Source organism: Vigna angularis (assembly GCF_016808095.1).
Source record: "Vigna angularis mitochondrial DNA, complete sequence".
NCBI lineage: Eukaryota > Viridiplantae > Streptophyta > Magnoliopsida > Fabales > Fabaceae > Vigna > Vigna angularis.
Window position 1 is genome coordinate 345,946 of NC_021092.1, and position 17,571 is coordinate 363,516.

The window sequence follows — 17,571 nt, forward strand, 5'->3', positions numbered from 1 at the left end:
CCCTACCCCCAGGTTTGAGTCTCTATCTACGATCAGATTCTTTATGAACCCCCTATGACCGCTATCAAAGAGAAGCTTTTTCCTAGACTATAACTATAGTAGTAGCAAGTATATTTCTTGTTTTTTGGAATTAGGGGAAGCAAAGCTTCAAACAAAGAGGTTGGGCTGTTCACTTCATTGATTTGACTTCACTTTACTGAAGATTCAAGATAGGGGCCGGGCGGGCAGTGAAGGCTCGTTTAGTAGAAAGCAAGCTCCGCTTTTTGAAGCGAGCCCCTAGAAAGCCTTTGCACGCTAGCCTCTTGTAGTTTAGGGTTCCAAACCTGCGCACCCCTAAACTACAAGCTAGCTTTGAAGCCCCTACTTTATGGATGATGGATTGTTGGGATATTAGAAGAAGCCCCTTTCTACAAACCTTTCTAGAATATATATATAGAAGGGAAGCTCGAAGAGCTTTCTTCGCATGCTTGAGCTTTCCCCTTTCTATTAGTAAGGTTGTCAAAAGGTAGGTTTCTTACTCAGTGCTTGTGCTAAGGAGCTTCTTTCTCAAAGTCAAGTTTATCGCTTCTTGCTTTAGAAAGATTGCAGGGGCGCGCGCCCTTCCTTCAGCCGGCTCCGCCCTATCTATTCATCTCTTTATTTTCTAAAATGGATCTTGAGGGATCTCTCTTGTTCATAGATCTTGAAACCAGATCAAGATCCATTTCTCAATATATCTTTCTATCTATCGATAGATAGAAAGATATAGATCTCTATCTGGATCTATCTCCATATCTAAGAAAGAACACTTAAAGGGCGTAACCAACGGAAGGTTCTCACCCTGTCCCCGACATTGTTCTCCGACGATGCCCCCTGGGCGAAAGGGGCCACCATTCTCTTTCTTTCGTTCCGATCAGGACAAGTGGGTTGGTTTCGTCCTTCTATCTACGCAATTCTCTGTCTTCGTTCGTGATCATGTTGGGCGAAAGGTAGTTGTAGAGGAGCGGCTGTGAAACGGCGATTCCCCCCTTTCCATTGAAGTAGGGGGGGCCTCCTTCCCCACCATTCCGGCCTATTATTTAGGGGGATTTGACCTATGCTGAAGGTGGCTTGCTTACCAAGCCACCCACTTGAGAAGCTAGTCGCCAGAAAGAAGCGGCGAGGACGCGAAGCTGTCTACGAAGCTTCCCTCCCCCTGTAGTCGAAGTACTCGGCGCTACTTTGATTCAAAAGGTTCCCGACTTTATCCGGTTTCCGCAACCGTAATCATTTGTCATTCCGATTACTTCATCCATCAACCTTTTTTTCAATAGCGGTACGCTCTAAAGTAAAGGATAAGCTTGCATTCTAGAAGCGGTAGCTTCCCGCCTCCTTCATTTCTACTGCCTCCTTCGGTGATAAAAGTTCCCTTCCCTTTTCTAAAATGCCCGATTGGTCTGCCTCAGCAAATGTACAAAGTGGACCGCTGTTTGGCTGACCCTCTTCTTCCCATTTGGGTTGGGTTGCCCCAGAAGTCAAGTAAGAAGGAATGGAACCACAGTCGTCCGCAGTTCACACTTGGGCAAAGACGACTGAGTTTGGAAGCGGAACACGAACCGATTTCCGCTATTCCGGGTTCTTATTGAGCGTAGCGAAATCAAGGTTTATTAGAAAGTCAGCGAAGTTTCTATGGTGTTCTACCTTTGCGTAGTCTCGGTCCACAGTGGAAGGCTCCGTACCGACGCCTCACTACTACTGAATTGAATGAATGGCTAAGCGATTTCATAACCTGAGCTTTCCTTAACCAGCTGACCTTACTTCGTAACCTTAACGTACTTTCTTTCTTACTATATCATAGGCCTTCGCCACTTCAAACGGGCGCTTCGCCCTTTCTTTTTTTTATTAGAAAAAAACGGGGCCTTACTTATTCTGTTCAGGGAGGATGAAAGACAAAGAAAGGGATCAGGGGGCTTATTGATCGGAGAAAGGGAAGGGACTTATTGGACCTAACTGAGAAGGAGACATAAAGGGATCACCTTACCTTATCTTGAGTGAGAGAGGCAAGTCGCAAGGCAAAAAGCTTAGTCGTTTTCAACTCCGAGAGTGACTTCACTTACGGTATTTCTATTTCATTCAGAGCCTGTTCCGGGCATTGAGGGCAGACGAAGACTAAGAAGACTTTCGGATAGCACGTGAGATCAACTACTTAGAATACGCTACCATCTGTCTTCGATTATGCTCGTTCTACTTTGAGGGAGAGATCGCTCCTTTAAGGAGACGGGATTCTACTATTATATATGAATATGATCCCACCACTTGAAACTGATTCAACACCATTCTTCTTCCAAGAGAAAGAAGAGCAAGAACATCGCTTATTCTGCAGCAACCTTCCTTTATGCCTCTGTCGTCTTCGGGCTAAGGCCTGCTGAGACAATAGATAGTCAGGCAGGTGGCCTAGCCCTAAGGTGATTCTCGCTCCGACTTTTCTTTTTGATTCGCGTAGTGATCAAATCATTTCCGATTGGCTTTCTTTGTTTGCTTTCCTTTCCCTAAACTGAATCGAATCTTTCTGCCCCATAAGAGAAATTGGCTTTTTCTGGTGAAAACTTAGATGTTGAAGCATGGGCGGCCGTCGATCGATGAATTGAGAAAGAGACCGGGGATTCCATTTCAATAGAGAAAGCTATCGATGGTCGCATTGGGACGGGAACAAGAGCAATTCTTGGTCCCACCAAACCATGCCATGAACAGTCGACTCAACCAGGGGATATTGAAACTAAGACTCATTCCGTCTATTGCTCTACCTTCCTCCAACAGATTGAATTGCATCGTTTATTCCTATTCCTTCCGGCAAAACTAGCTGCTGACTCAACCTCCCCTCGGGTCTACGCCCTCTTTGTTTTAGCATCGGCGATTGAAAGAGAGTAGGAGCGCATTCTCTCCATCTAAGTTGTAAAGTCTATCGCTCTCAGCAGCAGTTCCTTGGTCATACCCTCGGTGATGACTAGCAGTCCTTCCTGATTGAGTTCTCACCCTCTATGGATAGATCAAGAGTTCCGGCCCGGCTATGATTCCATCAACAAACCCGATTCGGTATAAAAGCTTAGCTTCTATTACAATAATATATTTTGAAAAGAGCTATCCTAAAGCTTGACAGGTCTCCCCGACTCTGTTTTTCACTCGAAAACCGAAAGCATAAGGATGAGCCTTGGGCCCCCTTTCCCAAGAGCAGAAGGAGCGTTTAGATACTGTACCTGTGCGTGCAGGAGCAAGGACGAAAGGAGAACAAGTCGCAGGAGAAGCGTTGAAGAAGCAGTAGTTTAAGCCATTGATCCTGCAGCTTATCAAAATAAGCACCAGCAGACAGAGGTAGATACAGAGCCATAGGCAAACCTTCATGATCGATAGCCTTTTTTTATGAATACGACCCTCGTGCTCGAGAGGCGGATCCAAAGGCAGTCGCTTACCTAGGAGCATACTTCGGTGTAGCATATATAGCGGCATACCCCTTTGACCTAGGTGGAAAAGAGATCTATTGAAACCCACCATAAGTAGTATCTGGGGAGACAGCTGCGGATACAGATTTCCCATAAGCAAAAGCGGCTACTGAGGCGAAGGCAAATAAGGTTCCGTTCCGAAAAAGAAATGTAAATAAAAAAAAGGTCTGATCCAATATTTTGCTTTCTTGTTGTCTTGAATTGTTATAGAACGGCTTTCTATTTATATAAGGTATAGTTGGTAGGATGAAGTGGGATGTGAAGCCTTAGTGGATATAGCAAGTGTGCCGGGGATGCGGCTCGGGCGTAGTAGGTCTGGACGCCTAGCATGAAACAGCCTTCTCTGGTAGCGGCACTATACCTTAGTATAGTATCTCTCTAGCTTCCAGTCTATATAAAATAAAAAAACGTAGTTAGCAGAGGTCAGTCTGTCTGGCGTTCCCTCGCGTAAAGGGCGACTTTGGCATCGGCTCTCTGGCCTCAAAACCACACCCGAAGGAAGGCCAGCCCAGAGCCCTTCGAGGCTAGTAAACTCTTCTTATTTTGGCCAGCCATCGGGAAGACCAGCAAAGGCAACTTCCAAGTCAGCGGGTACTAGCCTGACAGCCCGACCTCACTCAGGAATAGACACTTGAAAAAGGCCCTCAATCAAAAGAGTCTCTTTCCCGGAAAACTCTCCTCTCGCTCCTCGATCTCGAACTTATATGGTCCATTGTCCTTGAAAAGAATTGACAGCGAGTTGTAACCAGCGGTTAAGGCAATCCACTTCTTGCTTTGTGGGACTGGGGCCATTCCCCCCGTTTGCCTTTTCTGAAGCTAAATCGTGGATGAGTCGTTCTACAAAAGACCCGGCAGATGGAATGCCCTTCGGAAACTTGTCGGATTCCTCCTGAATAAGGGGCTTGATGAGCTTGGCTAAGTCGGATTTGATAGTCCGACTGCGTTCCAAATCAAGCTGAAAAGGATCCTCGGGTTATCGAATATCATAAAAGAGAAGAATGGTTGTTTCGATAATCAGAGTAGCGATTAGTCGTATCAATCGCAATGGAAAGCCCATGAACTACAATAGCCTCAAAAAATTATATTCCATAACCTGACTTTCGAAAGCCTTACCCTTCGACTCGACAGTCTTTCATAGCCTTCCTTATGCTTCTCCTTCATCAGATCCTTCTGTTCTGTAGACTAGGTCTTGAAGAACCTATTATTTTGAGTCTTCGGCCCTTCGCTCTAGTCATTACTGCTTTCTGGTCAGTATAAGCCCCTGGCATCTTTTCTTCTTATGAATCGTCAGTCACACAAAAGCAGGACTCATTTTTTCCACCCCAACCGGCACCGGTCCATTGGCTGTAGGAACTGGATCCGATGAATCTCCTCGCCATCCTGCCAGTCCTAAGGACTCAGACTAGAAAGCCGCACTCATCTCTTGAAAGGAATCCCCTCGAAAAACTCGCCTGAAGGTGTTCAACTCGGGCTTGAAAAGCACTTCCTGCCACGTCGGTTAGCTGGAATATGGACTCCACTGTACAAATCTAAAGCCTTAGCCTCTGACCCCTGATATTGATATTGAAAGGCATAGTTTAAGATTTTCATAACCTTCCCAACGGCACAGGCACAACCATCACTGGCAACCCGCTCTGTCTCGTATGAAGAATGGGCAACGGGCATTCATGGAACAACTGGGACTGGAAAGGCAGTCAACTCACTCCGCATTACCTCGGGTCATTGGTCACAATCGAGTCAGCTCTACTCACTGGTCTATGGAAACTAGCCCCTCTGTCCCTGACTTCCCCGGACCAACAAGCAAAGGATGAGACTTGACTTTGGACCGCGAAATAATTTGACTATGAAAGGGCGCGTTAGCAACAAGCAACGGGTGAGCTCGCTGGCGCGAAAGCCGTATAGCGTAAGTGCATTCGTTTTCTTGCTGCAGCCGTTTTCTTGGTGGGTAGTCGAATGAAGGTCTTAGAGATGGGGCTCGGGGCCGAAATAGGCGGAAAGAGGTGGGTTTAGCACCGCTTTTCCAGTTCGATAGGCAGGAGAGGGGGCTTGGTCCTCGGAGCTAGACAATGGAAAAGAAGGCTTAGACGCGCATCAGAAGCACTCGATTAATAATAAGATTGGATTGCCTGGGAGATGTAGCCAGAGAGCTGTGGATTTGAGTTCTTGCTTGTTGAATAAAAAAGTCTTTACAAATGTAGCTAAGGGGCTCGAAAGCTGCGAAGAAAGTACTCTTACTAAAGTGAAGCGCGCAAAGAGAACAAAGAAGATGGTGAGAGCGACGTGGGGCGCTCCTCTTTACCCAACATTTGAGAATTCGCAGTATGGTTGAACCCGGGACCTGATCCACAGGCCTTGGAACGACTCTCTCCCTTTTAGCGCCGGCAGGAGATAGATTGATTTAGAGGAAAGAAGGAAGTTTCTCTCCTTAGATTCTATATATAGCCCAGATATAGAAATAGAAAAGGACATTCTAGAAAACTCTCCTCTATCTAATTCAATCCGAGTCCTATGTGACTAGGGACGGCCACCGCCCTCTTTCGTGGGAAGACTTTGGACTCAATCTCTATTCACGTCAGAAGAAGGACGCCATCTTGAATATTGAGGAGGCTCTTACCTAGACCTACTATCAGGCTATGGTGAGATCGAGCAAAGAAGAGCCTATTACAGTAAGATTCAAGTATTCTTTCCCTTTCCCCAGCTGCTGAGAAGGCCATGACGAGACTAATAAGGCCTTGTTCCTCTTCTCTCTTGCCAACTTCAAATGAAAATCGGAGATTCCCTTCCCTCATCCGCTCTCACTGCTCATCCTATCCTACCCTTGGCTGCTATGCCATCCTGATAAGATATCAAAGAGAGAACTGGGAAAGAATCCACAAAAAGGGAGCCCCCCGAGCGTAAGGCTCTCTTATCCCAGCGAGGAAAGAAAGACAGGGGGCGAAAGGGATATGAGTATAGAGTGATTAAGATACCTTACCTATGGAGTAAAATAAGAAAGAGAGAAGTAAGCGGGAGTACTATTCTAAACTATAGCTATAGGAAAGAAAGTCCCTTTCAGAAGGGGGTCTATCGCCTTAAGGCTAATTGAAGGACAGATGGCCTTCCCTAGCCCCTTTCGCCTGCTATTAGGTTAATCACGCACCTAATAGAGCTTATTTGGACTCCTCATTCTATCTGGAAAGGACCTATTAGACGTCTAACTTATCCCAATCAGTCTTATCAACTGAAAAGAAGGAAGTGTGACGCGCTCTCTTAAGCTTGCCTGTCTACCTTCCCAAAGAAGAAGACGCAGAATGAAGCAATAAATTGAGAATCTCCCCTGTTCCTCGCTCCATTTGTCAAGCCTTCTCTTCTTTCTATCGCATTGAATAAGATCTCTCTGCCCTTCTGTAAGCGACTATCCCATCCCGTTCCTTTCTCTTTATTTTCTTGATTGAAATGTCTCCTTCCTGCCCTTATAATATCTTACTAGCCTAGGGAAATTATAATGGAGGGAATAGCTTGAAGCTTCTTAAGCTCACCCTATTTTTAATAGAAAAGAAAAAACTAAACAAGCAACGGCTAATTGAGACTCTTATAGATTAGCGCAAAAAAATAGATTATTTAGAAATAGTTTCTTTGTTGTTGTTTAGTTAAGCCTCCCGGACTATCAAGCAACAAGGAAGAAACCCCGGTAGATTAAAGTATATACTACCGCTACAGACAACAAGCAAGAGCTTTCAATTCGATCAGAGAGTTCTATCTGAGAGTGAGAAAGACTTTATTCCTTATTCAATACCCAACCCTTAAACAAGGTATATTCTGTTTATCCTTGTGAAATGCGCCCTTACTACTGACACTTAACACTAACAAAATCTTCAATTGAAATAAAGCTCCTCAAGGATAAAAACCCTTGGTAACCGGCGCTACGACCCCGCAAGGCACTACTGTAGCACTCATTGGCCCTATATTTATGTCTCAACTATCAGAGCTTTCATTCCAGATCAGATTCAGATTACGTGTTTGTGTTATATACGCAATTATATGTTGCTGGTTCGGTAAGGCTCCAAGTAGTATTCCCTCTCCCCTCGTACCAACGCTAGTTGCAGTCGCTAACCTCTGGGTCGTAGAGCTGTTTCCGGAATTATAGGAGGGGTCAATTACCTTTGGTCTTTCTTGTCACGAGCTGGGCTCGAACCAGCGCTTTCCAGATTAAGAATCCGGATTTCCAACCTTCTGATCGTGACTTTTGTTAACCCGGTTCGTCCTTCTCGTCTTACTATAATGGACTACATCCGGGCCGCCTAATAAATGTCTTTTTTTGAAGGTGCCTATAGAAACTGTTGGATATAGGAGACAGCTTGTAGATAATAAGGGCTCATTATGCCCAGCTCGAGGAGGGAGTTGTATATGTTTTCCAGTACTGGAAAATCTTCAACCCATGCAGGTGGTCGGCTACCTGCTGAATAGTCACCCCCCCGGGCAACGGTACACCTGTGAAACGCAAGAGAGTCTCGAGTTTCGTGGAAATGAGCTCCTTAACGGAATCAAAAGCAAAGTCGGACGTTAATCAGTAACCGTTGTTGGTGTTTGCCGGTGATTGGTCTTTAACGGATGCAACTATTGGTGGTTGTTCTGCTGCAACCGAATCAACAGGATCTACTGTTGCAAGCAGGGTGGCTTTGTGGGAAAAAAGGCTTTGAAAGCGGATGCAATTGAAAGAAAAGAGAGTGACAAAACTGACGGGAATAAGGTTAAGCCAGACCTGACCCGAGGGTGACGGAGATTAGTGTGCTACCTTTTTGGGTAGCAATTAGTTAGAGAACGTGGGCAGCATTGGCTTAGGAAAGGGCGGGTTTCGGTCTGGGTGGTTTACTAAAGGTAAGGGCATTATGTAGCAAAGTGGACTTACCATTGCTATTAGAAACTAAAAGAAAAGGGTTGTTCTCCTAACTAAGATTCCTTTCCTAGCCTATTCAATGTGGTCATGTAATATAATTCAATGGGAAGAGGATAGAGTACCGAGTACGAGAGCCAGTTAGTTGCTAACCGGAAGAGAAGGGAATCGCAGAATTTCATCCCATTTGGTTTGGTTGCTAGCGAGTGAGGCGCAGATGGGCTTATGACCTCGAAGCTCCAGCTTACTTCGCTTCGGGGTTTAGCTATGAACCGTAACTTCAATCGATCGGTCTCGCCTGCCAGTAAGAAGCTTGACCGGGCAAATGCAGAATCATCATAGGTAAGAAGCACAACACCATGTTCCCTCTTTCCTGTCGCAACTAGTCCCCTTCTTCTGTGAGCTAGGTCCACGGTTGCTACTTCTCTCGTCTCTGGAAAAGGGAAAAAACGAAACTATATGGTCAGTCACTTCGGGCTACTTTTTTGGGATCGTGATACTCGGGCTTATGAATGGAAGGAAATCCCCTCTCCAAGTGTGTTACTCTTTAGTTAGGGTAAAATCCCGGCCTGGGGCCTTCGCGTCCGCCCTGTATTCTGCTTCAGCACTAGAACGAGCAACCAAACTCCGTTTTTGACTTTCAAAAGAAGTGACGAGATTTCAACCCACCAACTGAACCCTTTGCGGTAGCCGGTGTCGGCTAGCAAGTTTTGGTAACACAGGTATGGCTCCGTCCGAGGATCGGTTATTGCGTAGGTAGTGAGTAGATGAATTGACGGTCCGGCCCTCAGCGAGGAGCGACTCATTGGAGCTTCGTTCACGTCAGGGTCCGGGGTAGGCGTTTCTTTTCATCGATATTGGGTTGGTGGTCCGTCAGGAAAGCCGGGTGTGGCGATCCGATCAACGAAAATCAATCCTGAAATAACATAGATAACAATAGAAATCGTTCAGTAAGTACGCTAATCTTTACAGTTTTTGGAGAAAGCGTCTGTTCACTGGCCCTTTGAATGGAATCTGGAGATGTAGTTGCGTGTAGTTCACTTTTTTCTTCGAGATTGGCTTGGTCTTCAGGCAGTCTCCTATATCAAAGAAAATAGTAAGAGAAAGAAGAAGCAAGGCCCTTAGACTTAAGTATAAGGAAGGGTGAGTACCCCCATAGGGCTCTGTTATATCATTTGAATTACTCAAAAATCTAACTTTTTTGAGTTCATATTATGTCGGAATTAAACTTCGTAGAATTCCTAACCAAAGGAGACATTCTCTTTTATTGGCTTTTCCTGTGTATCCAGGGGCTATTCCTACTATATATCTTTCTAGCCTTGTATATGCATCGTAAAGATCGAAAAGAACTGGAAAGGATTGCATTTGAGAAAGAAGGGGTGGATATCTATTTCAAATATTCTTGGAGGGGCGTAGAACTCAATATACGGCACCGTCATGGAAGCCAGCCCCCTCGTAAGGATCAACCTCATGGGTAAGGATAAGGTGACGAGACTTTCTCAATTCGAGATGTTAGAAGGTGCAAAATCAATGGGTGCCGGAGCTGCTACAATTGCTTCAGCGGGAGCTGCTGTAGGTATTGGAAACGTATTCAGTTCATTAATTCATTCCGTGGCAAGAAATCCATCATTGGCAAAACAGTTATTCGGATATGCAATCCTGGGCTTTGCTCTAACCGAGGCTATTGCCTTGTTCGCATTAATGATGGCCTTTTTGATTCTCTTTGTTTTCTAAGTTTCTCCTTTTGAAAGGTGTAGTCTCTCCTACCTGAAGAGGACGAGGCCCCCGGAAATGGGGGGAAGGGGATAAAGGAGAACCCTCAAATCCCTCATTAGGGAACACCTGTAAGATGAGTCTGCCGCTTTCTTTCATAACAGAGCCGGGAATAACGGCTGGCATAGAAGTCTCTCGCACGCAAGGAGATGCATTTCTGGTACTGGACAAGCTCTTAGGTAATAATATCTTTCTTATTTATTCCTTTTTTCCCATGACGACTAGGAACGGGCAAATCAAAAATTTCACTTCGAATTTCGGACCTCAACATCCTGCTGCTCATGGTGTTTCACGATCAGTATTGGAAATGAACGGAGAAGTGGTGGAACGTGCGGAACCACATATTGGATCACTCCAGTGCGGCACGAAGCCGCTGACGCCGAGTCGGCTCCTATGCCGCTAGCTATGCCCTGCTTGCTTGGTCCCCCGGCACGGTGGAGGTCCCGTAGCGCGTCATGAGCACCGGGCTAAGGGGCGGTTGAGCAACTCAAGCGAACCGCCCTACCTGACTACAACATAAGGACAGAAGGGAGAAGGTTGTGAAGGTGGCCTCGTTATCCACACCTCCGGTCAGATGAATGGAGGACCGACCCGGGTTTTCATGAGCGTTGGCGGGTCCTGGAGTGCCTGTCAAGGGCGCTAGCGCATACCCCGGGGTGATCATCACCACCTGCACCTCACATCTCGGCACAGCGGAACGTGTAACCCGCCTGCTGTCTCATTCAACTACATTTGTTCCTGTAATCCATAGCCTAACAGAACGCAGCAGCGAGGGACAACCCGCCCATACAGCCAGCGGGGAGGATGGCACTACTGGCAAAGACCGTCCGGCGAAAACGCCGCAGGCGCGAAGCGTGGTAGGCCTGTGCCGGGGGAGCATAGCATAGGTAGGAAAGGGAGCCAGGACGGTGGAAGAGCCAGGGGGGGCCGGGTCATTTGACGGAAATGGAAGGCTTTTCCCCTATTAGAGAAGGCCCTCTGAAGTCAAGGGGAAGTGCATGAATTCTTGGAAAAAGAGGGAGCAAGCCTCTAAAAATGAATGAAAGTGAATAGATAGAGTCAACGGTACGACAGACAGCGCTGCCTACACGCGAATTAGCTTCCGAGGTCGAGCAGTCTCAATTTCACTACAGGATTTGCGAATGAATGCTGGGCTGGGCCACCTCGAATGGCGTGAGCCGCATGCGGGGAGACCCGCACGTACGGTTTTTAGGGGGATCTGGTCGAAAGACCGGCCGGCGCCCACCCGACTAGAGGGACTGAGAAATTAATAGAGTACAAAACTTATCTTCAAGCTTTACCTTATTCTGATCGTTTAGAGGGCGATCGCGGAGTCACTGAATGAAGTCCTCCGTTTCTTTCGGAGGTGCGTGCTGACCCGCAGCGAGGCAGAGATGACTAAGTTACATATGGAATATGGCGACGACAACAGCATGTCGTAGAAGGAGATAACAGGTGGAGCCAACGATCCGCTAAGACTAACGTATCTACAACTCCATCCCCGAGCGGCAGTCAAACGGAGGCGTGAATGCAAGATGCCAGCGGAATGATCGGCCGGACAGAGGCTAGGGCTGCTTCCTTCCCACCGCGTCCTTCCTTGTGTGTCGGAGATATAAAGCGAGTGCACCGGAAAAGAACGGGAACTGGGTCGATCTATTCTATGGCGAAGCATCCGAAGCATAACTGCACACTCACACGATCTTTGCCGAGAGATAGGAGCATTCGGTGGAACCGGTGAACTACACTTGCTTCTGGATAGATGTGTGGGACAGAGGGCTCGTGGTACCTGCTGCCCACCCTTCCTCCTCTGCTTTGAGAACCGTGTGAACGGAGAGTGGGCAGAAGGGAAGGAGGTCCTCATACGGAGTCGCACACTTACTTGAGCAGTGCGGAAGACTGGGGAATGGGTTGAGTAAACTCCCCTGGGGCCGGAAAAATAACAGACGAAGCTTTACTTAGATAGGGCTTTGATTGGTATTTTTTTTCTTAGTGATTGGAAGGGAGGGCGCCTGGGTATGTTACAAAAGGGGAAGGCAGGGGTAGTACTTCGAATGGCGAAACGAAGGGCTAAATAGCGCCAGTGATTCTCTGAGCCGGTCTGGATTTTCAACGCCTCGGGAAACTGGTCGAGATAGATTAGATGACAGCACCCTTTTCCTCTCTTCCTTACCGGGAGGGCAATCTTATGGCCTTCACCTCCCGCCCGGCCCGGAAATAGAACCCAGCCCCCCCTTCTGATCCATTCATTTCTGCAAGCAGGGGGGATCCAGAGCTAATCCTCCCGTCTATTGCATAACCTAAAAAAGCTAGAAGCCAAGTACCTAAGGTGCGCTCCGCCCGGTGACTAATCAATTGGTTTGCGCTTTGAAGTGATGAGGTCGCAAAGAGGGAAGTAGGGCGACGAAATAAAGGCTTTCCCTCCCTCAAAACAAAAAAAAGGCGACCAGCTTTCAATACTAGTTGTTACGTTACGCTGCCATTTTTCCAATATCATTGAATAGCATGGCCTGCCTGGGGCTAAGGTAACTCAAGTGGGAGAGCCGTGTTATGGGTGACCTTATTGCACGGTTCAGAGAGCACTTGTGTATGTGATGCAAGTGAACGTGTACGAAAAAGCTGTATCTAGGGTGAGTTCTTCGTTCCGTCGTCGACCCTATCTATGTTTCTACGATGGCCCAAGAACACGCTCATTCTTCAGCCGTAGAGAGACTTTTGAATTGCGAGGTACCATTACGAGCTCAATATATACGAGTGTTATTCCGTGAAATAACTCGAATTTCAAATCATTTACTTGCTTTAACTACTCATGCTATGGATGTGGGAGCATCAACTCCGTCCCTGTGGGCTTTTGAGGAGCGGGAGAAATTGTTGGAATTCTATGAAAGAGTCTCGGGAGCCAGGATGCATGCCAGTTTCATACGACCAGGTGGAGTGGCACAAGATCTGCCTCTTGGCTTATGTCGAGATATTGATTCCTTCACACAACAATTTGCTTCTCGTATCGACGAATTAGAAGAGATGTCAACCGGCAACCGTATCTGGAAACAACGATTAGTGGATATTGGTACTGTCACTGCACAGCAAGCAAAGGATTGGGGATTCAGTGGTGTAATGTTAAGAGGTCGTGCGACATGAAGACATTGATAGCAATATGGGGGGAGTCCCCATCAGGCAACAACGGTTCTGCCTGACCCTACTTAAGCATGCATATTATGTCAGCGAAGACTTGGTGTGAAGCCTTGGAGCTTACGTTAGAAGAGCAAAAGGCCCGGGGCTAGGGTGAGCTGAGGGGGGACAGCGTAAGTGAGCGAATGTGTGTAAGCCCAGTCAAACATGACTGTTCTAGGCGGGGCGGGCCACCCACCTTCGAATGGTGTTGGTCCTACGGACCGTGAATGGATTCGCCTCTGGCCTCTGGGCACGTCGGAGCCGCATGAGTTCACCGGGGTGGAGCACAGTCCGCCAAAATCGGCATAGGTTAGGTGCTATTGATGGAACATGGGAAGCCTATCTTTCTCCATATGGAAGTGCTGCGGGCACATAGAGATGTGGGTAGAGGAAGTCTCAAAAAGCGAAGGCCGAGCTGTAGGTCACGTGACCTGCACCGAGTTGGTGGCTGACTGGGCTTTTTCCTTGATCAAAGCAGATCAGCTCGCCGCCTTCTTGTTATCAAAAAGTCGGTCGAATCGGGCGGGCGGAACGTCGAATGAAATAGGTAGCCGGGTTCTCTTTTTACAACCCTTTTCTTTTGATATGATAGGCCCGGCCACCTTCCCCCTATCCCTTATGTTTAGGAGCGGGATCCGCCCAAGAACGACCAGTCCTGTGGTGGTACGGAAGGCACGGACTCCGCGAACGTCCCGCGCCCCCTTTACTAATAAAGGAAAGAAAGCCTCAACCAGAACCACATTTTGCGTGCGGATGTAGCTAACTAAGTGTCTGACTCTATTGGTCATAGTTCCCTGCTGTTGCGGCCAGTGCTCGTTTGCGCGCGCGTGAACCAACCCAACAAACAAGGAAAGGATGCCTCCCAGGGCATATGAGAATGATTCGAGCCGTATGAAGGGAAACTATCACGTACAGTTTGTGTTTTTTTTGGGGGGGGGAGGAGCCCGACAGGGTCCCCCCACTTACTTGGCCCAGGCCTAAGTGAAAGTGAAGTGGTGGGCCTACCCATCCCAACCAGGGGTATGCTGGGATTCGCGAAGAGCAGCACCTTACGATGTTCATGACCAATCGGATCCTGACGTACCAGTAGGTACCAGAGGAGATCGCTATGATCGTTACTGTATCCGTATTGAAGAGATGCGACAAAGTATGCGGATAATTTGGCAATGTCCTAATAAAATCCCTAGTGGCATGATCAAAGCCGATGATCGTAAGTTATGTCCTCCATCACGATGTCGAATGAAACTATCCATGGAATCGTGCGCCGTGTGAAACGTAGATCATCGCCGTTCTTAACCGAGACTCAGGTTAAGCTCCGTCTCGGAACCTTGTGGGGTTAGGAGTAAAGCATCCCGAGGTTGGCGCATCTCGTTGGGCGTGGAGAAGCATTGGGAACCTCCATTTCTTTCTTCGGAGCCGTTTCTTTTCCCGTCCCCCCGCCCCGGCATAGCGCTTCGCTTCCGGTTCTTCGGAAGAATCCACTGACTTCTCCCTTCTTCATTGATCTGGGGGAAAAGGAACCGTCTACCAGTTGGCAAGCTAGACATCAAGTAAGTGGCTTGATGAGGATAACTAAGCTGACACGCCGGAGTTGGCTGCTGGCACAACAGGGTGGTGCCTTACCGCACCGCAGGCGAACGCGCGGTAGCGTTCGTGGTGGTGCTTCAGGATTCCAATGTACTGCGTCCAAGATCAGAACGAGCTTGCCGGCGGACCACTGCCGTCCCATTCTTGAGTGAGCTGGAGCGCAGCCATCTTATCCACTGAACTAGCTAGAAGCTATCGCTTCGGGTCGAAGCACTAAAAGAAAAGGACCGGGAAACGCGGCGGCATAGGAACCACGGGACCCCCTACTAGTAAAGGGAAAACGGAAGTGCGCGTTAGCGCACCAGCTGAAAAAGCCCTTTCCCTTGACTCTAACAAGTAAGCAAGCTTCACCCCTCTCCTGTTTATTTATTCATTAGGGCGAGTGGCATTAGCCCCTCTCCCAGCAAGAGGATGCGCGCCTTCACTTCAAAGAGCTAACGCGCTTGACTTTCCCAAGGCTTTCTCAGGGGCTCGTTAGCCGTTGTTTGGGTCGAGCTCAAACCTTAGCACAAGCACTAAGTAAGCCCGTGAAGGAAAGGCCTTTTCATAATATGAGGGTAAGCTTCATAGCTCCAACCTAGACAAGGCCTTTTTTTTCCCTTTTTTTAGATTGGGTTGCTGGATACGGGATCCTCGTAGTAGGCTGGACCAACATCCAGCCGAGAGAGGACAGCCTTTAGAAGCAACAAGTTGGGAAACCAATAGAACGCTTCGCGTTTTCTTATCTTCTTCTCGCCCTAGGAGTAGGAGTAGCACAAAAAGAGGGATTAGCATTATTGACCCAATGATAAACCACTAACACCTTCCTCGTTGGGGCTCCGCGCACTGGGAAAACGCTCTAGCGACGGGAAAGCGGCCACTAGTCACAAAGCTCAAAGAAGGTATCAAGAGGGCTATCACAGTCAGGTGCGAAGCAATTACCCCCTATTTGTAAAGTACCCCTCTTCCTATTGAGGGGGTTGAGGCGAGAAATGGCTTGATGAACCGTTCCGTTCGCCACGCACCGGCCCCATTCACTTGCTTATCGTAGAGGCTGTAAGTACACAGTGCCCTACAACTATGAATAGTATAGTGATAGTGGGGTTGAAACACAAGAGTGCTCGCCCTTTCTTTCATTTCAAGTAGGCCACTTTTTCCGGAACGCAGTCCGGGATAACCGTTACCGTTTAATAATATATATAAATCTTCGATGCTGTCATTTCGAAATGTCCGCTTCAACCGCAGTTTCACCTCCCAAAAAGCAAAGTTGGCTTGACGAGCGCAGATGCGAGGAAGCGGGAGCAATAAAACAAAAAAGATCATTCTTGTCCTTCTACTTAAGGGGCAAAGATAAGCGCTTTTGCTACTGAGAAAGCGAACGCGCGAAGGTTCAAGACTTAGCCGAGCGTTAGCGAAGCTAGATTTAGCGAGGCGCTTCGAGTTAGCGAAGCGCTGTAGTAGCGCCGGCCGAAGCCCTATGTGCTAAAATGCTGAGCCAAGGACGCTCCGCCTTATCTATAGAAGCAGTCAACCGAGTTCTGAACGAATTAGCTCCTTGGTAATGGCTCAATCTATAGATAGAAAGCCCTATGATGGGAAACTATCACGTTAGGTTTGGAGAGAGATCGGACCTATTATTCTATGAAATAGGGAGAGCAGATGCAAGCTTTTTCTTTCAATAGTCGGCAAAATGACTACAGGATCATCGGTCTACTCTACCTCAATTCACCATTTCGAACTTTATACAGAAGGTTTTTCCGTACCAGCTCCTTCTACCTATACCGCTGTTGAAGCACCTAAAGGAGAATTTGGTGTCTTTCTGGTCAGTAATGGAAGCAATCGTCCCTACCGTCGTAAAATAAGAGCACCTGGCTCTGCCCATTCACAAGGACTCGATTCTATGTCCAAACATCACATGCCAGCAGATGTGGTCACCATCATAGGTACTCAAGATATTGTGTCTGGAGAGGTGGATAGATAGGACTACGTCTTGCTCGATCAGGACGCTAGCTTTATTGCGAGCAAAAATAGAAGCCTACTTTCTGGCTTGCGAAAGGAAGCAGAAGCGGAGCGGGAGGAGAAAACACTAACTTCCCCGCAGGGAACCCGGAAACTATCTTGACTCTCCTTAATATATATTATGAATGTTGCCCTAGCTCAAGTGAAGTGAGTTGGAGTTCTTTGTTTGAGTTTGATTTATTTCCAGCTACGGAGCTGAGGTCACATTCATTTCTAGAGGAAATCCTGATCTTCTTATCGTTCGTGACTTCCACCTAAAGTCATTGCCAACGTTCAGCCCTCTCCCACATGAGGTCTAGAAAAGAGCTTGACATACGAGACATGTCGGAGATGTTCTCAGATGCTCTTAGATCGGGGGTTGAGGTGGCATATCATAAGGAGTAGCCAGTTTCGAGAAAACCGAAACTAAGGAGAAAGAGAACTACTCGACTAAGAAGTCAGTGTTGGAGGGGGACTAATCCCTCTCTTCTAGCCAATACCAGGGAAAGACTTTCTAACCAATTCAATTCATAAGCTAAAGAGAAGTTACAGAAGTACGGAAGTGACAGAGAAGTCAACCTTCTTTGCCAAGGGACTAAACTATCTGCTCTATCTGATACTGAACTAGATGCCGCAAAAGTCCCAACTCTGGCTCAATAAAAAGAAGGGGTATCCATATCCATAATAAATAGAAGGAAGGGCTATGGCTATAAGTATAAGGTCTAACTTCAATTGTCC

General features: G+C 47.4%; 2 protein-coding genes across 2 annotated transcripts; both read left to right on the plus strand.

Moving 5' to 3' along the window:
• The first annotated feature begins 9,837 nt into the window (after positions 1-9,837).
• Positions 9,838-10,062, plus strand: atp9 (ATPase subunit 9). Its single transcript has one exon. It carries the CDS (start codon positions 9,838-9,840, stop codon positions 10,060-10,062), a length of 225 nt encoding a protein of 74 aa, YP_007889805.1.
• A 253-nt stretch (positions 10,063-10,315) lies between these two features.
• On the plus strand, positions 10,316-16,816 carry nad7 (NADH ehydrogenase subunit 7). Its single transcript has 5 exons — positions 10,316-10,458; positions 11,353-11,421; positions 12,759-13,225; positions 14,285-14,528; positions 16,555-16,816. The coding sequence occupies exons 1-5, from the start codon at positions 10,316-10,318 to the stop codon at positions 16,814-16,816; spliced, it is 1,185 nt and encodes a 394-aa protein (YP_007889806.1).
• The last annotated feature ends 755 nt before the right edge of the window (positions 16,817-17,571 follow it).